Below are 25786 nucleotides of genomic sequence, written 5' to 3'. Positions count from 1 at the left end.
GATATATGTATGCAAATAAGAGGGTTTTTCTGAGAATCGATCCATTATTTGTGAGCTTCTATTTCACACGTTTATCATTATCAGGGGCGGATCCAGGATATTGGAAGGGGACACATGTTCCCTAGGAAAATTAAAAAAAAACAAAAAACAAGGGGGGTTCTCTGTTGTATATGAACGACATATTCCGGCACGGCCGGCCGGATGTGCCCCCCCCCCCCCCGGATCCGCCACTGATCATTAATCATATACATTTTCAATTAGACGTTTCAACTAAAAACATCTAACTCAATCATGGCCAAAATAAGACCCGTAACTTGCTTTCATGATGGGGAGTAAATACTCGGAATATATACTTGTATAATGATGAAAACCATCGATATAAAAAAAAGCTGGATGGAGCTCCTATATGCTTCCGGCACACGACCTTGAAGCACATAAAAATTATTCCACGACAATGATGACACAATTAACAGTATATGGGACCATACCAGCGGCGTACCCAGGATTTTCCAAAAGGGGGGGGGGAATTTTTTTGGAGGATATTTCGTCCGCCAAAAAATTTGACAAGCAAAAAAAAAAGAAAAAAAAAGAAGGTCTTCAAGTTGCATTTATACATTACAAATTATTAATTTTGCTTCTCAGGGGAGGGGGGGGGGGCACATCAACAGTCGATATAGATCAACTGATGTAATTCTGGACTCACAATTTCGATATTCATTTACATCAACACTCGATATAGATCGACTTATGTAAATCTGGACTCACAATATCATTTCCATCAACAGTTGATATAGATCGAATAATGTAAATCTGGACTCACAATTTCGATATTCATTTACATCAATTAACAGTTGATATAGATCGACTAATGTGAATCTGGACTCACAATTCGATATTCATTTACATCAATCCAACAGTGTGAAATTTTATCTTTTGTTTTAATCGGTTATGTATACTTTGGTTTATAATCATGTTTGGAGCTTGGCTTTTATATAAGGCTCAGCCTTTCTGCCACTCCTTATACTTTCATTTCTATCCGAGTAAAGTAATTTTTCATTCTTGTTTTTCTTTGTATCGTTTTGCTTACTATTAATGTCATAATTATTTCTATTATATATTGTCTATGTTATTATGTTTTTATATATGTTTGTTTTTAATGAAAGTATTAAATGAATGAATTGAATTGAATTGAAATATTCGCTAACAATTTCAAGTCATCAATGAGTATCTGTCTCTTTGCAATAGTAAACATAGTTACAGGAAAAAAAAGAGTGCCCAACAAAATTAGAAGTTCCTAGCAAATTGTTGTTTATCATGTATAGAATACAAACTGTCCTATGATGTTTAAAAGTACACCAATGACATCGGGAAAAAAATACAACATTTTTGTTCTAGGAGGTACTGCCTCCTTGCCTAGGCAGCCCAGCTAAAGCCGGGGGTAATAATAATAGCAGGGCCCGCTGGGAGAACAGTTTCCAGAACTGAAGTGGCTTCCCTGGGTAAATATACCTATATTATTATTATTATATATTATTATTATGATATACATATTCTATTTTTGGAAAGGATTGTAATAAAATCACATCGCTATATTGATAAAAACATTCTTTCGTACTTAGAAATATTATTCTGGGGGCTCGATTGCTTAGTTCCCTCGTGAGATTAGCAACTGGCATTCCCTTATCATATGAAAAATGTCACAAAATGATCTCTCTTCAATCCCTATTATTACCGATTTTAAAGCTTGTTGTTTACCATGTCAACATATTTATGAAGTACGCCATCTATATTATTCCTCACAAGGTTATGATTCAAATGTGTATCATTGGGTTTCACGGGCCCAATTACAACCATGACACCCGACAGGCAAAAGATATTCATTCGAGCCAACTAAATTTTTAAATTTGATATTGCTGATTGACAATAATGAATGAATATGACTAATAATCCAACACTGATTCTAGGGAGGGTACCTACTGAACTTCACTGTAAAAACTGCGGTGTTAAAACTGACACCAGTTGGTGTTAATAGAGGACCACACCCCGAGGTGTTAAAATTACACCCTAGAGATTAAAAATAACACCAAAGCGTGTAAATGTAACAACCAAAGGTGTTGTAATGACACCTACAGGTATAAAACTAACACCACCAATTCAACACCGGTGTAAAATAATTGGTGTGGTCCTCTATGTACACCGGTTAACACCACAGTTTTTGATGTGTTCCTTTTTCAAAATTGGAAAGATATATCACCACTTTGTATTTTTTTTTTTACTGGCGGAAGAATTAGGGCCATTTTACTCTCTCAAGTGATGAATTTAATCCTGATAGGTGTAGTCTTCATAACTGCCAATTGATTTTTTAAATGAGTCGGTCGAGGTACCCTTTCCTGGTCAGATATGGAATGCCAGACATATATCCTATCAACTGGTAGTAAACATTCAACCCTCGAATATCCTCCTTATCTTTTATGATTTTTTTAAAGTGCCACTTTAACACACGAGTCTATGGGAAACTATTTAGGCCTGTGATACCTTTATGGCATCGATATTCAAATTCGGCTCATGTAAAAGCCACCGCACACCTTACGACTGCTCGCGATCCGATTTTGGAACAAATCGCATTTTGCTCATTTTCTGAAAAATGTGAATGGAATATATCATTTTATTTGAGGTTAAAATTAATTGAATGAATACTAATATAACCATTCTGAAAGATTGCAAGCCTTAATTTTGGAATAAAGGCCAAATTAGTTTCAAATCGTAGCCAATCGTACGACTGCTATGACGTCATTACGACTAGATATTAAATTCGCTTTTATTCTAAGAAGGATGATCGCATAGTCACAGATTTGCACACAGGTATTCGTACGATGATTTAGAACATTACACAGTAAGATATTCCAAGTCTCAATATTAGCATCAAATTCTACTGCATTTTATTCTGAAATTGGGTCGCAGACCAGTCGTAAGGTGTGCGGTCGCCTCAACGCGTATCAAAGTATTTCTAATTCTCTCATTGAACGATGCACCTTGGAAGCAGATGAGTATTGTCAAATGTAAACTCCCCAAAGATCTATTGATTTTTAAGAAATGTTTTAAAGAACAGTACTCACAGTCAAAACTAGATGCTTAAAGGTTAAGGGTAATTCTAAAGAGTTTTTCGCAAGTGACGCGAACATGTTCACTTACCGTACGTTTCAACCTATTTCAATCCTTTTTTATTATAGATTGAAATTAACTTGAAAAGTACGGTAGGTAGACATCGTATTTTGTTAAACAGCGTTGTTCGTTTCGATTCCGAAAATCATTAACGCACAATATTAATGGGCACAACGAATAATTAACCCATTTTGAGTATTCGATAACAAAAAACATACAACACAAAATGATATTTCCAATAATTTGATGTCAATACAATGCTCCTGTTACGCGGATAACTAGGCATGCATGGCAATATGTAGTATATCAGCAACATTAACACACTGAATGATATCAGTATTGGAGGTACACGCGAAATATAGTACACGATTGTTCTAGTTTTTGTTTTGTTTATTTATAATCAAACATATTATGTTTTTTTCTGTCAGACGATAAGGCAAAAGTTCGTATATACTTGTATGAATGGTTAAGCAGGTTTCAGTTGTACAGGCACTAATTCAAATTTGCGTATTACCGTTCATTGCTATCGGGGGGGGGGGGGGGCGTTTCATAAGAGGACTTGTCAGACGTTTTATCCGACAAGTCCCATTTTATCCGATAGTTACCATAGGAAAAGTGCCCCTCAGCCAATCAACATCAGGAAAAGATGTCAGATCTGACAACTTGTCGGATGAAAATAATTATGAAACGCTCCCTTGGTAATCAGATTTTTCCGACTATCAGGGGCCTGTCTTACAAAGAGTTGCGATTGATCCGATCAATCGCTACTATGGAAAGCCAGCAAAGTCCACATCTAAAATGCATGTTTGTTTAAAAAAAATTACATAAGTTATGAATGTATATCCATAAATTTTTGGATTTCTTGACAATTTGGTATGTTTTCCTTTGTTTACAAAGGACATTTTGCAAATTTCCTGCAGAAAAAAATGACACTGATTGATTTCCATAGAGTTACGATTGATTGGATCAATCGTTACTCTTTGTACGACGGGGCCCAGATCAGTCCTAACCCACGATGCAATTGACCCATAATGCATCAGTTGACTATTACCATTGATATCAATAAACTGGATGGAGCTTGCATGCGCACACCCACGACCTTTGAGGCCGAGGAAAAGTACTCCATGATACAGTAAACAGTATAAAGGCCATATATATCAACGCGTTAAGTACTCCACGTACACACGCGCACACACAATATAGTCTGCTGTGCAAACCATTTACTCGAGTTTAGAGTCTGAATGTGCAACCTACTAATGTCTTGTGTACTGAAGGTCTGAATTGAAACAGCAAGTTTCGTATCTGTAAGTCTTTGTGTGAAGACCCAATTATTGATCATAGTTTCAATCAGGGTCTGTGCACGCGGACTACACTCAACAGAAGAAAGTGTGGAACTTTGCGCGCGCTTGACCTTTTGGTCAGTACTTTAATTGTTTCCGGTGGTCTAAAAATAGTGCGTGGAAGCTCTATCCACCTATTGATATCGATGGGTGTTAAGGGACAAATCCCTTAAATCCCTCGTCATAAAATGGTGATATAACAAGTATCTATACACACCCGTTGCTATTGGCGACACAATGCCAGTAAAAGTTTATACGTGGTGGATATAGAGACATTAAAACAACTTTTTTTCAGAATGTAAATGTCCTGGGGGTGTTTCACGAAAATTTAAGTATGGCTTGCAAGAAAATATTTGCAATCAATTGCAAATATTCTGTTGCAATTTTACAACTGATAGATGAACGTTAGTTATAGCAAATCAGATTAAACTTCTTGTTCAAGGAGCAGATTGGCCATCAATCACTAATTTGCAATTAACGGCAAGACATATGATTGGTTTAGGGACCAAAAATTGACTTGCAATTGATCGCAAGTTTCTTGCAACACCCCATTAATCAATCTTTGTGAAACACCCCCTGGAAAATCAAATAAACAAGACCGTTGTATAACTAGTAGACATCAGCATAATTATAATAATGTAAGATATATACAGCATTGAGCAATCATTATTATGTTCACAGAAAGAATGCTTGTTAACATAGCAAATTACTCTTTAGTCGATAAAATAGGACGAAATCGAAAAGAAATATCTACATGATTACGAAAATGGAAGATTAACGCCCCCGGGCAAACTGAACAGAAAGACTGGCTTTGTAAAAAATATATATATAACTTTAAATACCGTGTGCACGACATGTTTAAGATTGTGGACACTTTGGGTAGACCTAGATATTTTTTGGGTTACTTTTAGACATTTTATTGACATTTACAACGTTGGCAAACTCTACACAACATAACATAATCAACGGTGGGTCCACACCGAGAATTAGCGTTCTTCTGACTTTGAAACAGAGAGTCGTGGGTTCGAATCCACGCCATGGCGTAATTTCCTTCAGCAAGAAATTCATCCACATTGTGCTGCACTCAACCCAGGTGAGATGAGAAATAGGTACCTGGCTGGAATGTATTCCTTGAAATGCCACCGCGCTGTAGAAGGCTGCGGGGCTAAAGCCAGACTAAAAAAAGACAGGCGCTGTACTTTTCCTTTAAAGTGTATGAACCTCTGATTGCCTTACCCCAATCCTTTTTGCAATTATGGTATTCATACACCACTTTCATTTGTAGTTTGAATGAGGAATATTATGAAAAATTATCAAGGTCTTTGAAGAAAATTAAGGCATCAAATGTCAAAATTACCACTCAGTTTGTTATTAAGTGACTTTGCAATTATCATTTTTTTAATCCTGTCTTGACTACCTGCATACGTAAATAATTATGACTATAAATCGATTATTGGAAAGCTGTAGAAAAACTATCTTATAGGGAATAAAGAATGATGGCATCGTTTCAATTAAATTGTTTTAATTATGTTTCTGATATGTAGGATATCAGTCTGATACAAATGGTTGGCATCAAAATGTTCATTACATGAATTATGTAGGCCTATACGTCAAGCCTCAACATGTATCACTTCTCGTTTGTTTAGTCAATGCCACGTTGAAATCATTGGTATACATTACATATAGAATACCGAAGTATCACGTCAGTTGCCACGGTGTCATGGCGGGCTGGTTCTAAACAGAGTCGCAGCTGACGATCGTCTGTACACATTTGTATTTGCAAATGACTTTGGCTCGTCTGAAAAATAGCCTGCAAGCGATCAAATTCCGATAGCAGCCATTTTCTCCTATGAGAAACACACGCTTTCATTCGGCGGGTTCCTTTGTGTAGAACCAGGCCGCCATGACACTATGGCAACTGACGTCATCGCTTCGGTACACTATTAAAGCTGAAATCAGCACGTAATTCTATGACGCACGCTTGCACGCATGACTTTTTGAGGCCAAGGAAAAATTCTCCATGACACAATAAACAGTAGGACCTATATGGGGCCCGCATGAAGACGCGGAAAGTACTCCACGTACTCACAAGCACAGGCGAATAAAAAAGTGTGGAACCTCGTGCACAATTGACCTTTAGGAGTACTTCTTCTGTTTCCGGTGGTCTCAAAACAGCGCGTGGAAGCTTTATCCACCTATTGATATCGAGAGTTGGAATTCTATACGTCCATTTGTTCTTTATTGAAAGAAAAAACAACAACCATCTAATGGTTGTATGTTGTGCATATACTACGATCCTTAAGATCGATTCTTTGTTCCGAAGCTGTACTTATTCAGATTTTGTTTTTTTCATCAATCTTCCCTCTGAATTTTTCTTTCACCAACATACCGAAAAAAATATCGGTAAAATCGGTATGGCATCAACAAGTAAGCGATGTCTATATCGATATCATAAGTTTCATCTGAACTGTAATTTCTATTTCTCTTCTTTGGAGACGAATACATCTGAAAACCACGCCTTGATACCGGTCCTGCTAGGTGCTCCGTCTTTGCCGGTTAACATGTAAAGTTATTTGAAAGACACATCCGCGGTTCTGCCAAACAAGCGTTCTTAGATCAACCTAGATTTTAATGATCACGTCTTTCCCGCCATTATCTTTCCCCAGCCGACTCTTTTCTTTGGTGCCGGTTGAGGGCTGGTCTCCCGACTATCATCGGGAGAGTCTGACTGGTCCGTGTTGGTCATCTTGACATGCTCAGTCTGATCTGTCATTTTACGAACTGGAAAAACTTTAAGCTTGGCCTGCATGTAGAGAAATTTTAAACAAATAACACATATAACACACATAGGAAAGTTCACTCTAAGTTTCAAGGAATTAGATCTATTTAGAATTAAGAGGATGTTATTTGGAAATTTTGCTTGATTTTTTTATTTACTTTCGTATCTTCAATATTTACATTCAAGCTCACAAAGTGTTATCTAAGTACAATATTTGCCCGGTTACTTTGCAGCAATATGTTACCAACAGCAAATTTATTAATATTTGTTTTATCATTACAGGAAACTGAATATATATTTTTCAACTCACCGCCCAGAATTTCACTATTCAAAAATCACGCGATGGATATTACAACTGGAGACATTCAAAATGTGTGTGCGTTCTTGATTTTGTTTTAAATCACACGTACCCCATACCCCAGGTACCAACATAAACTGCAGACAGAAATTTAGATTAACTTAAAACAAATCATTTTCATAAGTCTAAGTTAACTTCAAAGTCGATCAAAATTAATATTATGATTGCAATAATGACATTACTTAAATGCAAATCTAAGTTAAGTTCAAAGAAATTTGGAATTTACTTGAAAGCTGATTAAATTTAGTCACAATTACATCTAAGTTAGATGTGAAGTTAGTAAAATAAAAAGTGGAAATAAATATGTTTTTAGTGCTTCAACTTTGGTAGCCTCCATTTCTTCTGAATAGCAAAATTAAGTCAAGTCTACCACATAATTAAATTAACACCACAGCAAATTAATTGGCCTTTTCCAATGGGGGGGGGGGGGGGTGGCTCAAAACGAAAATTTTAGATACTTTATAACTTGAATACGTTGCAAAGCTAGACTTATTGTTAAAATGGAGTCAAAGTGTCACAATATACCCTCTTTGTGAACTATTCATTATTTTGCATATTTATTAAGAGGCGGATGAGGGTGAGAAAGAGCGAAGAAAATAGCAACACTGCGAAAGAAAGCGGTTCTTTAAAATTACTTTTAGATTTAACGTTGACGCAACAGTGGAAGCAATGGATGAAGTCGAATCGTTGAGGGCGTCCTTCGCTTTCTTATGATCAATCAGTATCCTTTTGGATCCGTTTCGACCGTTCTGTTTGCTGGTCCCTTCTGAGCCGTGGGCTTCCCCATTACCGTTGCCCATCAGCGCACCCGATATCGTATTCGCCCTCCCACTCGAATTCAGACTGGAGTTGAGGATTGCGTTGAACCGCGAGGTCGCTGATCCCGGTGCGTGATTCGAAGACGATGATGCAACACTGGTAGTATTATTATTGGAATTAAGACCAGCGTATACAACAGAGCTTTCATTGTCCATAGCGATACTGTTCTCGCCCATATTACTGATCTGTGAGATCTCGTCCCGCCAGCCAGGTCGCGGTGACGGTGAGTCCATGACCGCTCGAGAACTCTTTCGAAACCACGGGCAGCATGGTCCAACACGTCTTTCATATTCCGTTTGAACCTTCAAATGTTGTTTGAAGAAAGAGGGAAAAGGAAAAATCAATCGTACAGCCAAATACATCATTTTTAGACAACAACATCATACATATCATGTCACAATGTAGGCCTAAGTGGACACATTGCAGAGGGAGTCGAGTTTGAATGCAAATGATAAAAAGCTAGCGCATGCGCCTTTGATTTTTAGAGTTCCGTTAAATTGCAACTCTTTCTGCAACGATCGAGCATGATCGTGAAATTTGTTCTGAGTTTAGGACGAAGATGTTATCGGGTTCTGACAATTCTATGGATGAAAGAAGTCTCCCTGGAATAATCTAAGAAGATAAAGGTTTTGAGGATAGAACCATTAATACCAAATAGGGAAGCTTCGTGGGGCGTCGTGGTCTAATTGTCATGACACTCGTCTTTTAATCTGAGGGACGTGGGTTTGATTCCAAGCCAAGGTGTGTTTTCCTTCAGCAAGAAATGTATCCACATTGTGCTGCACTCGGCCCAGGTGAGGTAAATGGGTACCTGGTAAGAGTTTATTTCCTTGAAACGCAGAGCGCGTGAAAGCTGCTCTGCCTAACCAAGGGCAATTTTTTTCTTCTATAATTTAATTTTTTAATTTTAAATTTTATTTTTAAAGAAATATTTGTTTTGTATACATGTAAGGTACACTCTTTTTTTCATCACACACTGGTCTGACTTGCTTCCTATGGGGGCTGGTGCCCTTATTTGCTAGAGCTCCTGTGAGTACTGAGCTGACCGGGATTGCCCCTTAGGTTGTCGGTGAACGGAGCAGCAAGCACATGTGCACCAGGCCCCACAAAGATGTAGCTGGGATTTTCAGTGTTGATGATGCAAGACTAGATGTAGTGATTTAAGATTTCTTTGCCGACTTTATTTTTATCTATATTTTGTAGTTTGTGTATAAAATATTTATATCCAAAGGAACTGTTGCTCCGCTAGCGCCATGAGCGTCTCTGGACGATGTGTGTGCTCATTAAGATAACACCATGATCACTATTATTATTTATTATTATTATTAATTATGCTGCATTAACGTAGAGCCCTTAGAGATTTCTGATAAAGTGGTAAATGCTATAAGAAGCAAGCATAAATTATGAAGTTTTTGCACCGCCACACAGAATCTATCCTAGCACACAGCAAATGCATTTAAAATGCAAGTCAAGTCACAATGTAAAGCTGAGAGGTCTTTGTGGAACATTGGTGAATCGGAACAGCAGTTTCGGAGCTGACGAAAAATTGCAAATATGTCGTTTGTACATAGCCAAGGACGAATCTGCCGTTTCGATTCTCTAGCCCCCGACAAAGACTCTATTGTTGTGAAGATCAAGACTTCATTGTCGTAAAGACATTTGACAATACAATTTCTACGTTCCAGAAAGCGTTTTACTGTTGCAAAAACCTATTGCTAAGCTCGTCCCTTCAGAATTTTGTGTGACAATAATGTTCTACGATCTCTTACATGTCTTAGCCATAGTTCAACCCTGACAATACATACATGACATGTATAGGATAATGTACTGTACTAAAAATTGAGCCACAAAGAATGGAAGGAATTAATAGTTTAGCTTAGGTAGAAGGAAGAGGATTTTTTTTTCCTCTAGAGTAATTTCACTGATTAAAATGACGGAATACATCTCTTTTCAATAAAAATCAAATTAATAACAAATTGCCAATGTTAAAATAATAGTACAATGAACAAATATTTGATATAGATTTTTGTTTACCTCTGTACTGAAGACTCCAAAGAGGAAAAATATGCAAATACTCTGAAAACAAACAAAGAATAAAAAAGACGTTAATTATGCTCCCGGATTATGCTCCTGAAATAGTATGAATAAAAGTATTAATATGGAAATATAAATATATAAAAAAGTTACTTTAAAAATATCCGTCGACATGTTCTCCAGCTAACCAAAGTGATGCCAGTGTGACACAACGCCAGCTCTTCTGGCTTCTTGTTTGCGACCGAGTGCAGTGAACGTTTATATATAAATACTAGTAAAGACAATCACTTTCTCGTGTCAAATTTTCCCTGAGCTTGATCTATACAAATAAAACCATTGATATAATTGTTGCATTTTTCGTTTTCACTTCGCAATTTCTAAAACGTGTTGCAATTACTGTTCATCAAAAATTTGTAAAAATCAGATATGGATTGATTGGAGTATACAATTAAAAAAAGAGTGTTCAAAACATTCATAAACTCAACATTTTATATCCCATGCAGGGCTGGTCCGGATAAGCAAGTTGCTGAAAGCGGTTTTGGATGACCAATATCCCTCTTTTATGCCCCCTCCCCCCCAAAAAAGGGGGAAATAGAACAAATAAAAAGAGGCTCGGAGCTTTTGAGGCATAGAAGACTTTAATATGGATGAAGTTTATATCAAGAAGAAAGCATGGTGCGTCCACAGGTAAAGTACTTACTTCTACTAATTTGTTAAAAGCCCATAAGACGTTGACTGCTGTGACATTGAGTCGAAGGGCTAACACGAAAAAAGACCAATCGAGAAGTAAGAAGGCCGATACCACTGCACATGCTCTCGCGTTAGGCCTGTCAAAGAGGATAAATTAGAATAGGAATACATTAGAGGGTGATTGGAGTAAAATGGCGATGGTAAACATGATAAAAGGAGCATCAAATTGGTAAAGTGATATTGAGAAGGCTATACGAAATAATTAATCTGGGATTGCCCTTGATAAGTGTCTTCGGTTTTTGGCAATTCCTCCATATTCAGGTTACATACATGTTTTGTTTCTTTGCTTGTTCTGTGTAATTTTTGACGCTTTTGATATTGTTATCTTTGGTAATTTTTAATCAACTCTTTTATGTATTATCTATTATGTTTTTTATACTGTTCGATTTGAATATGGAAATAATTGAATTTAATTAATTTCATGTATCGCCTTCATCCTTCTTTACGTTGATTTTTGTCAGAGAAGATTTTCGAAGAAACCTCTGTCTTAATCATTTATTAAACACATGAATAATTTTATGAATTCATTTAAACATTAAAAAAGAACCCCTAAAAAGACCACTAAGATACATCAACGTAATAAGGTATGACGTAATGTACTGCAAAATGACAACGTTACATGAAAGGAAATGGATGTCAAATAGATATTGATGGCACTTTGAAGTTATGCATAATTTCTCAATAAGAGTGTAAGCGGAAATGATACTTACACCACCGACAGGACTTGCGGGAGATTCTTTTTATCTTTCTTCTTCGTCGTGATGTATTCATAAAGAACATAACATAAACATGTGTAATTGGTCTATGGAAAAAAAAGAAAAAAAAAACGTTAATTGCCATAATAGATAGATTACTAACATATTCAGGTTTGAACGAAGCTTATTTCGATACTTCAAAATGTTATGACTTACGCTGTAGTTTAGAATATTGAGAAGAATGTTTTTACATTTTATAATATCAAAATAATCAATCACAATTTTTTTTAGTAATAGTGAAACTTTGAGCTAGAAGAATAAAAACGAGTTTTAACAGCTGATTCTCGCAACTTAACAGAAAAGGTTTAACAAATCCAAACCAGAAGCCTTAGCACTGCCTCGAGTCATGGGCCCGTTGCAGAAAGAGTTGCAATCGATTGCAACTCTAAAAATCATGCGCAACCTGATTTTCAACCAATCAACAGCGCGCATTTGGGACTTGCGATTGATTTTTTGACTTGCGTTTAAACGCAACTCTTTCGGCAACGGACCCCGGTCATGTTTCTAACCCATAATGCAACATTCTGAAGGGCGTAGTCTTGAAATATAGGCCCACTTAAATGATACACCTTAACTCACAACTTTGTACATTCATGCTACAATGATAACGAAGCCAAGTAATAAATTAACCATACTAATGAAATTATAGACTAAAGTCTCATTACTATCAATAGATATCTGAAGTGGTACATTTCTAGACTAGCCATTTATAACACACATTCAGTGAGAGAATACGCATCCCTTTTTTCACCCCCCCCCCTTTAAAAGAAAATAAAACACTTATAGTTACTGCTATAACAAATATATTTCTATTTATATCTTACCAAAGCTCATTTCGATACTTCCAAATGTTATGACGTGTGTGATTTGGTAGTTTAATACTGATGTGAAATGATTTTCATAAAAATTGTAATATTCACATAATTAGACGGATTTTTTTAGATAATTGGTTGTTGATTGGAAGATTGCTTGATAAAGGATTTATCCCATTTCAATGTTTTATAGATATTTCTATTGTGGAACCAGATAAGTGAAAATGAAATGATTAATTTTTAACTTCTGGTTCTTGAAACTCACTAGAGAATGTCTTTGAACATGTTAAGTGAACAACTATTGTGCATATTTACCATGATGATAAGTAGACCAGGAACTAGGAAGGCAAATATGATATTATCCTCGACGGGAAGAAAACAGCTGGAATGATGGATAAAAGAGAGAAGAAAAGAAGTCATAAAAATCGCGTGATCTGAGTTAGAATCATGACAAAGCAATGGCGAGTAGAGTCTGCGTTAAGCCATGATAAAGAAAACAAGAAATTTCACTGAATTTAAGTTCCGGCAGACAACGGAATGAACAGTGGCGCACTGAGCCAAAGTTGGTGAGGGGGCCAGATATGGCAGATGGAGAGAAAAAAAATTAATTTGAAAATAAAATGCGAGGCAGCGAAGCGAGCACCAACGTTTTAGCTATTTCATACAAATTTGATAGGTTTTGACATAATATTCAGAAAATCATATAATACGTCACCCTTTTCATTTCCTTTTCTGTCTTTTTTCTTTTCTTTTTTTCTTGTTCATGATACTTTGGGGGCCATGGCCCCCCTCACCCGTTCCCATCTGTACGCCAGTGATTATGAACACACGGTGAACACAAATTGGGGAGGGGGATATTATTTATTAATAAATGCTAGAAAGCATTAAGAAATCCCCAGCAACCATTGATCAGCAGAAAATATAACCGACACATTATTGGAGTGTTTTAAATGTTTGTTCGTGGTACATTTCTGTCAGCAAGTTACTCTTTTTAAAAGACATTTTGTAAATTCTGAAACACTCCTTCATATTATGTTTCCGTGGCCCTGGGAAGCTGGGGTTGATGAAGCACCCCCCCCCCCCATAGGCTGGTATGCTATAACGTAGAGACACAAATCACGTTTATTTGGGAATTCAAACATTTGTCTTCTTCTTTTTGTTGGTCAAATTTTTTTCACACTAAAATCACAATTAATGGACTTCTTTGTCATTTTCCCCCTTTTTTCAGCCAACACTCACTTTCATCTTTCATTTGGGGAAAAAAAGCAATTTAGGTTTTCCTTGTCATTTTTTTTTCAGACCGTAATCATCTTTATTTCGTAGTGAAAAAAAAAACGTTTGTCTTGACGGACACTTTTTTGAATAATCACATCCTCAAATATAGTTCCCCACCCTTGTATGTTTTTTATATTTTAGCGTACAAGACAAAATTTTGATGATAAAAGTACGAGAAAGACTGATTCTACTTTTTTTTTCTAGAAAACAAATTTTACCTTTATATGTAGGTGTGATATATTTGAGCATGTTCAGCGCTATATTACAACCTGGCGCCTCTCCTTCTCGGATAACTACCGCAAGCATCACAAGTAAAGCTTTACAAGTCGTCAAGTATTTATTAACATATGAAGTCATTAATCATAATTCATGAGCGAAACTTGCCAGCTTATGGAAAGAGGATGGTCATGAACCACATTCAGCAAAGAGAGTGATAACATAATCAGAAAATGTCATTTAATATTGATGAACATGTGACAGTTCCATCCATCACCTTTTCTAAATTGGTTGGGGTACACTGGTTAAATGAAATATTAGGCAAAAAATCTTGTCAGCTTATTAAAAAAGGATGGCCATGAACCACATTCAGCATAGAGAGTGATAAGATAATCCGAAAATACCATTTGATATTGATGAAAATGTGTCAGTTCCATCCATCATGCACCTCTTCTTACTTGGTTTGGATACACAGGTTAAATGAAATATTAGGCAAGATGCGGATGGGTAATCAATCTTTGCAAAGACTACTCCAGGGGAACACTGTATTACCAACCGATTAAGGAAATGTCATCCAGGGATTTCAGACAGCTAACATCCTTTATCAAGTTGTCTTGAATTTCCCAATTGCGTATGTCACTGTTCAATTATTTTCTTGTATACATAATTAGAACGTTGTGGTCACGCACAAATGCAATTGAGATAATCCATTAATCGATAAACTACAAATCAAAGCATAACGAGTGTTATAGAGCTTAAAGGTATTGTTTAACTTTGTGAGCAGCCGATTTAAAAAATTATCAAACCAAGATGAAACATGTGTACAAGTGCATGTATTAGAACTAATAAACCCTGAAAACAACCATTATTGAGAATGAAAAGCTAAAACTACAAGGCAAACCCCGATTTTGTAAATAGGCGTCTTATAGACTCCTAAATAGTACACATAAGTGTATGGGATGAAATTAAGATGGTGTTTTCGGTCACTTTATATTTAAATTTTTGAAGCACTAAATAATTATTTTCGAACGCAATTTTTTCGGGCTTCATTTTTGTAACATATCACAGACACAGGTGACAAGTGTGACCTTCTAGCTCAGATTTTTAAAAAGTCAAACCAATGTTAACCAATCACTTTAAGCCGTCTCGTTTTGAATATTGATAAGTTTTTGCCTCCATCTGAGCATATAAATGTCTCAGATTACAAACACGTTTACTGAATACTCGTCGTGCTTGCTATTATGTGATACAAAGATCTCAATCACAATCGTTTATGATTAAACTCCAAATTGCAGGGATTTGAATAAATCCAGGACAATGGACAGGGACAAATCGAATATGGGATCTATATAATGGGATTTCGTTTTAATCCTGAAGATTCATTTTTTAATCTCAAATGATTCGTATAATAATTCTAAAGAAAATATATATTAGGGTTTGAAGGGTACTTTTTTAAAGATAAAGTCTAAAGACCATATCCGATAAATGATAACCATAAGTATTTCATTTAAAAGTGGCTACAAGGGCATTTCAATTATAGCGTTCTAAGTATACAATGAAAATCATAAATACCCTATAAATACCAAACAAATACCATAATACCCCAAACACGGGTTTAGGGCTTTTCTAAGATGACATATTAATAATCATACATTGCCTCCTCAAAAGTGGATTTAAGAACGCTTCGCAGATATTTACTGCTCTCAGGATCGTGATACCTACCGGGACCGCCCCACCTCCCACAGCTCGCTGAAATCGGACCCCAAACACATCGTGTTGGCACATAAAGTACATCCTAGTATATAAAGCATTTTAGTCTTTGTATCATACCCTTGCAAACTCGACCGTAAACACGTAGCTTTCCTTGCAAAATATATTCCCCATTTTCAGTATTTTAGTGTTTTTGACACCCTTATCACTCTTATCAATTTGAAAAAGAGACCCTTTTACGTGTTTCTTTGGACACGCATGATATCCATTCGTCAATTGCAGTGCCCTCCCTCCCTCACGGATATACTTACTATCTTGCATTGCCGTATTTATCGAGTTGTAAACCCGCCGTGCTGGCCACGACGAATAACGGTGTTATCCAACCTAGTGCGCAGTATTGTGACGTGCTACCTATGTCGGGAGTTTTATACGTTGCCTGCAAGCAAACAAAATCAATAATAAATGTCTGATTAACAATAATGATTATAATGATTATACTTGTAATTTTTATTCTTTCTAATCTAATCGAGGAACAGTCACCAAGGTAACACGACATTTACTTCTAAGAGGGCATATATACAGTTAGAATTGTAATATATTTTTAGGTTCAGAATAATGCAATGATGATGATTACGGTTTATTCAGTTTGGCGGTTAGATTTTATGGTTGGCTTAATAGATTTTCCATCGGAGCAAATGTCGCCGGATCAAATGTCGGGGAACGGTCACCAACCGTAATCTTATAGATTGATTTACAAGCTAGGGAACTTTGAGAGTACGACGCAATAGTGTCCACGGTATTTGACGAAACGGAGAGAAAGTATACCTTATCATTGAGTAATGCTACAAAGCGCCTAATTGGCAGCGGCTCTACAACCGTTGTAATGAGTTATAGAGAAAAATTTGCATCAGGTGATCTTTATATAACGCGTAGTACAATTATTATAATTCATTATTATTATTTCTATTATTGTAATTTTCATTATTATCACCCTTATCACTATAAGTATTTTTATTATTGTTGATGTTATTACTATCATTATTGATGGTTAGGCCTATAGTATTGTTAACTATTAGTACTTTGTGTGTCCCTCATTAACAGGTCCTTAATACCTAAAATAATTAGGGTACCATTCTCTTTAAAAGTAAAAAATATCACGGGATAGCCTACCTTCAAGACGAAAAAGAATGATAATATGTTACCATTCTCTTTTAAAAGTCACAAATATAACGGGATAGCCTGCCTTCAAGACGATTGAAAAATATAATAATAGGTTACTATTCTCTTTAAAAACTCACAAATATCATGGGATATCCTACCTCCAAAAGATTGAAGAAAAAAAATAATAATAGGTATATTCTCTTTTAAAGACAAAAATATCACGGGATAACCTACCTTTAAGACGATTTGAACGATCATCCCTAAAGTCCAGAATGCTTCGGATAATTCAAAAAAGTGAATCATTAAAGCAACAGCGATGCAAGCAGCCTGTGGAGAATGAATGAATGAATGAATGAATAAATAAATTAATACATACATAAATGAATAAATAAATAAATAAAATAGATAAATGTGTGGACCAATATAAATGTTTAGATCTTTATTGGGTCATTTTTTAAAATGACATTATAACCTAACACAATTTACCATCAATTGTTTGAGCAGGGACGGTCCAGTTTTTGCCAATAAAGGGAGGGTCTGAAATATTTCATCCCCTTTTTCACCCGCTCGGCCACTAGAAGCTGATATTTGACGTCACAAATCAAAAACTTAAATTCTAAAAACTTTCTTAATCCTTGAAGGATTTTCTAAAAACATTTACCAAGATCTTTTATTTATTGTGGCATTTTTCAAAAATTTTCTTGAGGGCAAACTTAGCCTTATTGATTAAAAATAAATGCAAGTTGTTTGAGATATTAAAATGAGCTCGTACGGAATCCAATCATCCAAGTGACTTAATATATAAATGAAAAAATAAAATGTGCCAAAGCCCAAATGGATTCCGGAAAAAATTGTGTAATTGCTGAGAAATGAGAAAAATAAGCACGTGCTTCAGTTTAGATTTATTTAAAAGATGTTTTATTGTTTTTCTCTCAAACTAAATTCATACAATGCAGTTCACAAAGTAACAATTGTAAAGAATAGTTCGAACAAATTACTAAAACTCTTATACATTATGCACATCATGTGATATTATTCAAAGACACTGCATCGTACCAGATGAGTGTGACTCACAAATATCAGAGAAAAAAACTTATAAAAGTATATATGTACAAGATCTCGATATAGGACGATATAGTGAAAAATTGACCATGGTTTCGCTGTCTATCCCAAGAAAACAGTATTTACTACAAATCAACTTATATCGAATGTTATAGAATTGAGGTTTCTTGTTATAGATCTATAGAATCTAGCAAAAGAAAATAGAAAGCCTTATAAGAAAGTCAAACGAGAATAAAGGGAGATCACATGGTTTTCAGATTATTTGGCATGCAGACAATTATTGAATAATGATATTGGGTATCAATTAGAAAGTTGATGCATTCGCTATGAAACTTTGTGTATAAATCGCTTTAACTGCTCAGAAAGTGAGAGAGGTTAAAAAGTATGAATGAACGATTAATTTGATTTGATTCACTTATTTCCACATTCTAATAATAAAAGTATATACAAGTGTAATAATATTTTATCAGATTATGCATACATACAATCAAACATTGCAATCGAAATATAATTATACCTGATATATTTTTTTTATTTAAGCTATTACAACATATCGCAGATATATATACAGTATATATATATATATATATATATGCATATTGTTTATTGTATTGTATTTTTGTCTATAGGCGTATCCCGCCATAAGCATGACAAGCCTCAGCGTTTAGGGTATACGCCTTCTTCTTTAAACCCAACACGTACATATTCATATTCTTCATAATATTGATTTTTGTATGAATTAATGTTTACGAAAATGTAATGAAATGGAAGAAAATAAATGTTTATTTGAATTGAATTGAATTGAACATATCGACAAAATACACTTCGAAATGTGGGAGACCTCCATCTTAAGCTGAGAGCTTGAAATTGATGGAGGCCTCGTAAGGAAAGAACGTTTGAAAAAAAGAGCACTGTCTCACTTGGTTTGATGTTGAATAGAGACCGCTAACAAGAGTTATGTGCTGAGCACTCATTGTCAGTAGGAAGCAGCATACGGTGATGGCTCGATCAGATTCAAACCTCCTAGGGGGAAATTCAGAATATTCATTCATTAGTGTTCAAACGTTACAAACCGCCCTTTCACACGGTTAAAAAAATCGTCATTTGAATGATGATTTCCGTGAAAATTAAGGCTAATGATGAATATTTAGCACGTGTGAAACCAAACTAGAACATGATTAGAATCACAAACGCTAATCACAGTCACGGTTACAATAGCAATCATCATTACAATGATGATTCAAGATTCACGTGTGAAAAGGTCCCAGCTGATCTGATTAGGGATGTTTTTTTTCTTCAGGAAACACAAATTGGGTGTTAAACGTGTGGGTTTGTGAGTTAGCATACGTCGAAGATAAAAGTAAAGGAATTGTTCAACCGTTTTATGTATTATTTATAAAGTCACGGTAAACACATTAAAAATGTACTGACTTTGTTGACGACAATAAAGGAGAGAAAGAAGAGAACGGGAGGATAGGGGCGAGAAAGATAGGAGGATTCCAATTTTTCTTAAAAAGCTCTTATTCACTTGAATAATTTTTCGGAGATTATAAGTTATAATGCAGTTTAACTTTGGAAATTGCCAATAATGTGTATGAGATGAATATAAATAGACATGAATAGAATTTATGACAATGAGACTTGGTAAAAAGTCGAATTTATTTTCGATAACTAAAACTAACAATTTGCCAGTACATTTGTGGGTAATAAATGATTATTATAGCTGATAATATCCTGGGAAAAGAGGGATTGCGATTTTTCTATTGCCATGTAACCCATACACATACACACCCTCAAACACACGCACACACCCGCCCTCGCCCACTCACTCACGCACACCCAAACATACATACTCATATTCGCACAGATCTTCACAAACACCCACATCCACAAAAACCCACACCCACAGCCATATCCCCACACATAACTTTAAGCACAATCTGTTATACACAAACACAGCCCGTCTACCACACACACACACACACTCACCCTCTCACATTTCTTTTACAATCCGCTGCCAAAGAAGATATCTAACGTACATGTTTAATCCTTTTCATAATTATACTGTAACTAAAAAGGGGAAAAAAGAAAACGTTGCCTACAACGTGGAACAGTCTGACGGACAAGAACAATTCCTGTGAACTTTGGTATTTTACATATCCATTTCACATCGCGGTTTACAATCCTGACAGCCGATATTAACGAATGGAAAACCTCAGGAACCGCTAATCATTCCCTGGACGGTCATTACGAACATATCAAAATAAAATTCATGAGATTTCTGTCTCCTTTTTTAGTAATATCTTACAAAAATCATGAAGTGACGAGGGTATGGGATTCGAGAAAAATAAGTGTTCCTTTTCCTTCACACCAATTGACAGTATACAATTGCACTGTAAAACCTGTGGTGTTAATAGAGGACCACACCCAGAGGTGTTAAAATTAAACCCTAGAGATTGAACATAACACCAAAGAGTGTAAATGTAACAACCAAAGATGTTGTAATAACACCCATAGGTGCTAAACTAACACTGTAAATTTAACACCGGTGTAAAATAGCTGGTGTGGTCCTCTATGTACACCGGTTAACACCACAGTTTTTGCTGTGTGGCATTGGAGTGTAAAGCGACATTTCATTTTCGCTCACTGTTTTCTTTTGATTACTTTTCTTTCTTCCGTTTTTTTAATTCAGCCATTAAATTTGAAACATTCGCATGTGTCGAAATTTCTAACCCATGTATCATTGGTACATTGTCACACGTGATTTAACATAATTAGCATATTTTCTCACCTATTTGCATAAATTAGCATAATAAGCGTTGAGAAGATGAGGATGATGGAGATGATGAGAGCTGCAGTTACTTCAGGTGGAAGGGAATCCGTTGTCATTGGAGTAACCGTCTGTATGAAATAAAAACCATTATAGACAAGTGAACAATTAGAAAAAATAAGTATTACAGTGGGGTCAACTAGCTGGTGAACCGCACCTGAAAATGAACATACTAGTATTTAAAGTTCTGCCAAGTTTTAGATGTTTAATTGTGAGGTCAGGTGATAGGTTATTGACATTCAACAAAGTTTGATTCTCTGGGCCCGCCGAATATTATAGTGATGTTGTCTCCATCCAACAACCGGCATGAATGAGTGCATTTTCTGGTTGGGTTCACTAACTTTTTAGCACCACTGTATAGATATACTGTACTAGAAATAACACAGTGCCGCCGCAGTGTGTGCCACAGTGTGTTCACAGTGTGGAACACACAGTGAAATCCCATTCACGCTGTTACATTGAGCATTTCAACAGTGTGAATCGCACGTGAACACACTGTGTAGGCCTACAGGAACGCTGTCTATGTGTCCACGGTATGAAAATATCTTCACACTGTTGAATTTGAGCATTTTAACCGTGTGAATAATATTTTTGACACCGTCAACCATGTGAACACGCTGTGAACAGTCACACTGTCTATGTGTCCACAGTTTGAAAATATCTTCAAACAGTTGAATTTGAGCATTTTAACAGTGTGAATCACATATTCGCATTGTTGGCCATGTGAACACACTGTGAACAGTCACACTGTCTATGTGTCCACAGTGTGAAAATATCTTCAAACTGTTGAATTTGAGCATTTTAACCGTGTGAATAATATTTTTGACATCGTCAACCATGTGAACACACTGTGAACAGTCACACTGTCTATGTGTCCACAGTGTGAAAATATCTTCAAACTGTTGAATTTGAGCATTTTAACCGTGTGAATAATATTTTTGACATCGTCAACCATGTGAACACACTGTGAACAGTCACACTGTCTAGTGTCCACAGTGTGAAAATATTTTCACTGTAAAATTTGAACATTTCAACAATGTGAATAATATTTTTCACATAGTCGACCATGTGAACACGCTGTGAACAGTCACACTGTCTAGTGTCCACAGTGTGGAAATATCTCCACTGTTGAATTTGAACATGTTAACCTGATGTCAATAATATTTTTTCACATAGATAGTCAACTATGTGAACACACTGTGATCACATTGTGTGACACTGTGTTCATCCCTGCGGGGCACGAGCATCATATATCAATAGAGATCAACAATTTAACAACCATTAATTTAATGTATTAATAACCTGATTTATAAAATAATGGTTGGTCCCTTATATTTAGTATAGCGCCTTTAATGCGCTACATTAGGCCTCGTTCCCTAATTTCTTTTGCTCAATACACATGAATAGTTGCTTTATACATGGATTGCAAACTTATAAAAGCATGTGTAGCCTTTTTCCTACATTGCATCATAAACTGCAAATTATTAGTAATCAATAAAAGAGTCAATTCAACCAAATATCATCATAAGCTTGTTGTTATAAATTTATTTTCATTTCATTTTATTTTTGTTCTTAATTGATACTGTTTTTGTTAGTCTTCGTATTTTTATAATTATTCATTATCTATTATGTAGACTGTTGCGGGCGAGTGGATAAGTCTATGGAATATGAGCCACGAGGTCCTGGTTTCGAGTTTATCTTCATTTGCCATTCGCCACCTAAGTGTAGTAAATGGGTACCCAGTAGGAAGAAATTCCTCGAATGCTTGAACGCAACGGCAGCCCTGTGAGAGCCAGCAGGGAGACTAGTTTTCGGAACTGACGTGCATGGCTAACCTTGGTAAATATGACGTTAGTATTATCATTTATTTACTATTTTCTTTGTTCAATTATTTATGAATTGAATTGAATTGAATTTATTAGAACTTCACTGGCAATTGCCAATATTTTGTTCATAACAAGAAGTACAAAATGATACAGGACAAATATACAATGCAAGGAATATAAGCAAATAAACAAAAACAAAATAGTATTTCGTCAAAAAGAAAAGAAAAAAAAATAAATAAATAATAAAAATAAAAAAAGAAACAACTTATAAATTATATACAAATGTACACAATAAACATAGGAATCATTCGGATAGATATTTTGACAATGAATATAGAGACTGATATCCAAGAAAAGATAAAGAAAACATAAAGAAAGTGAGAGAGGAAAGGGAAATAAAGAGGAAAGAAGTTCGAAAATGGAGAGAGCGGGAAAGAGAGGAAGAATGAGAAGAATGGCATTACATGTAAACTCATTGTGTAAAAATATTGCGAATATATTATATTTATGTATATATGTATTCAAGATTAATTTATATTGTTTGATCCATTATTGTTCTTGTTGTTACCTGCTCACTCCTTAAATGGGGTGAAATGGCAATTAAAATGGTTTATTACATTGCCACTTGGAAATCACATTTTTAGAAAACGATATTCCACTGGGAAATTGTCCAAAAATATACATTATCCGTCAGATTGCTTCAATCTGACATATTGGGGGCATATAATATATGATATGCACTGCCATATTATTCATATCATTAGCCCGGGTAAACTTTTACTGGTTCATATTCATGGCATATATCCCGATCCGTATCCATACCGCCTACTCACTCTCTCATCTTTAAAATGATTTCGCAACGATCTGTGGGTCGAATGAGCATACTGTAATGCACTGAATTGACGAGTTTCCATGGTGATTTTTTTTTATTAATTGGAGTTGATTTTATCACCTCCGAAAACGGTGTTCATGTCCAGTGTGTATTCTGGGAAACCGATGTATCTTTTTAGCATTCGGGAAATTATGTCTTTGTTTAATTTCTTACTCTGGAGAGACTATTATTATAATATTTGTCAGTATGCTTATACTTTTTTCCATCTGCCATCGTGCCATAATATGCATAACCAATTCAACGTTGAAGGAGTGCGCGCTTTTGATATTTAATTGCATGTTGTGTTTTCCAATCAAAACATGTATGCAAAAAGCTTTTTGCTGGTAATATGTAAGCGTATAGATTCATGGTAATAAACTATATAATGTATTTTTATTTTCAGTTTTATTTAATCAGGGTGGTCTCATCAGTTAACAAACTGCTATCCTTGAGGGCCCTGAGATAAAAATCAATATGTACAATATTTACAAAGCAAGAGTACATAAATCAAAATGACATACACTAAAACAACAGATATATAACAAACATTAAATTCTGCTGCATTGTTGTACAGTGCTAACTCTCTTCTGATAAGGCATATGCTAGGCGCTGTATAGCATAAGTTAGTGTAGAAATTATCAGAATTATTATCAAATAAACGTAATAAAAATGATGATGATGATAATATTAATAATAATGATAAACAGCTCTTGTATAGCGCATATCAAATTATGACTATAACGTCTCTATGCGCTTCCAAAGGATATTATTACCCCGGCTTAAGCTTGGCGCCCACGCATTTCAAGGAGTTCCAACCAGGTACCCATTAAGTATTTACCTCGCCTGGGTCGAGTGTAGCACAATGTGGATAAACTTCTTGCTGAAGGAAGCTACGCCATGGCTTGGATTTGAACCCACGACCCTCTATTTCAAAGTCCAAAGACTAATCCACTGGGCCCCAACGTAATACCAATTTCAGACTTTAAACTTACCATAGGTGTCGTAACAGTTGCTGACATATTTGTGTCTGGTGATATAATCATATCAGTAAACGTAGGCTCTATGAAGGCCCCGGAATGTTCGCTTCATCCCATAGATCACCTGTTGGAAACAAATGAAAAAATATTAAATGAAAAAATAGAAATAATAAAGAAATTACACTGAAGTAGCTGGTCACACGTATAGATCTAAAATCACTGGTGACATGTAAATGTACGTTTTATTTATGTTGGTTTGATTAAATATATACAGTCATCCTCCAAATGCAAAATAGCTATTCTTGTCCCTAACAGGGGACAATATTTATTTCCAGGGGTGCTACACACCTCCAAAAATCTTCGGGGTGCTGAAATAACGATGGAAAAACATGAGACATCAAAAGATTTTTTTCAATTAGCATTGAAATCCGTTTGATAAACACAACTCTTATGCATATACAGTGTAATTCGATAATTGCTAATTGTGAGGTACCACATATATACATATCATTTCCACACACCATCCATTCCTAAATTATCTTCTCTTTTTATACATGATATTGTTATTCCATTATTTCAAAATAATAACTCTACATACCCGGCCTTGGCCTTGCCAACCTACAAACTAAGATCCTTTTGTGACTGTTTATCGTATATAACCATGTTTGTGCTTTTGTTGTATCATGTATCTTTCTTGTACCCACATTGTTATACCTCACATGGCATTATACCAATAAAGTATATTTGCTTGGAAAAACAGAGCGCAAAAGTAATATTCTTTCCCACGTACACTTTGCGAAGACAAACGCATGTAAATTGTTACAATGTCGTCATCATTAAAGTATTATCATTGCCTTTTAAATTTATTAGTCACTCTTTATTTTGTCTAATGTCTCATTCTGTCAGTAGATTCATACCAGTGGCGTACAGATGGGGGGGGGGGGGGGCTTGTGAGGCTCTTGCCCCCCCCCCACAGCAAAAAACTGGTGTTAACCGGTGTACATAGAGGACCACACCAGTTATTTTACACCGGTGTTATTACAACACCT

At 35.6% G+C, this 25786-nt stretch overlaps 1 protein-coding gene across 1 annotated transcript; it reads right to left on the bottom strand.

Annotated features, from left to right (window-relative positions):
• Positions 1–2274: 2274 nt before the first annotated feature.
• Positions 2275–24863, bottom strand: LOC129266652 (adhesion G protein-coupled receptor B1-like). Its single transcript, XM_064104030.1, has 11 exons — positions 24753–24863; positions 21025–21134; positions 19154–19256; positions 17406–17498; positions 16322–16446; positions 13125–13191; positions 11953–12044; positions 11193–11319; positions 10493–10534; positions 8275–8760; positions 2275–7305 (listed from the first exon to the last, which is right to left on the bottom strand). The coding sequence occupies exons 1-11, from the start codon at positions 24801–24803 to the stop codon at positions 7138–7140; spliced, it is 1464 nt and encodes a 487-aa protein (XP_063960100.1). The 5' UTR covers positions 24804–24863; the 3' UTR covers positions 2275–7137.
• Positions 24864–25786: the final 923 nt, after the last annotated feature.

Source organism: Lytechinus pictus, chromosome 8 (assembly GCF_037042905.1).
Source record: "Lytechinus pictus isolate F3 Inbred chromosome 8, Lp3.0, whole genome shotgun sequence".
Lineage (NCBI taxonomy): Eukaryota > Metazoa > Echinodermata > Echinoidea > Temnopleuroida > Toxopneustidae > Lytechinus > Lytechinus pictus.
This window is presented reverse-complemented; position numbering and strand designations above follow the sequence as displayed.

Excerpts from the sequence above, each read along its gene's own strand:
- LOC129266652 (XM_064104030.1), bottom strand. The coding sequence starts at position 24,803 with ATGATTATATCACCAGACACAAATATGTCAGCAACTGTTACGACACCT. Across the intron at positions 16,447-17,405 it reads TCGTTCAAATCGTCTTAAAG|GCAACGTATAAAACTCCCGA; the intron begins GTAGGTTATCCC and ends GTTTGCTTGCAG. Across the intron at positions 13,192-16,321 it reads AAATACGGCAATGCAAGATA|CTGTTTTCTTCCCGTCGAGG; the intron begins GTAAGTATATCC and ends CCATCATTCCAG.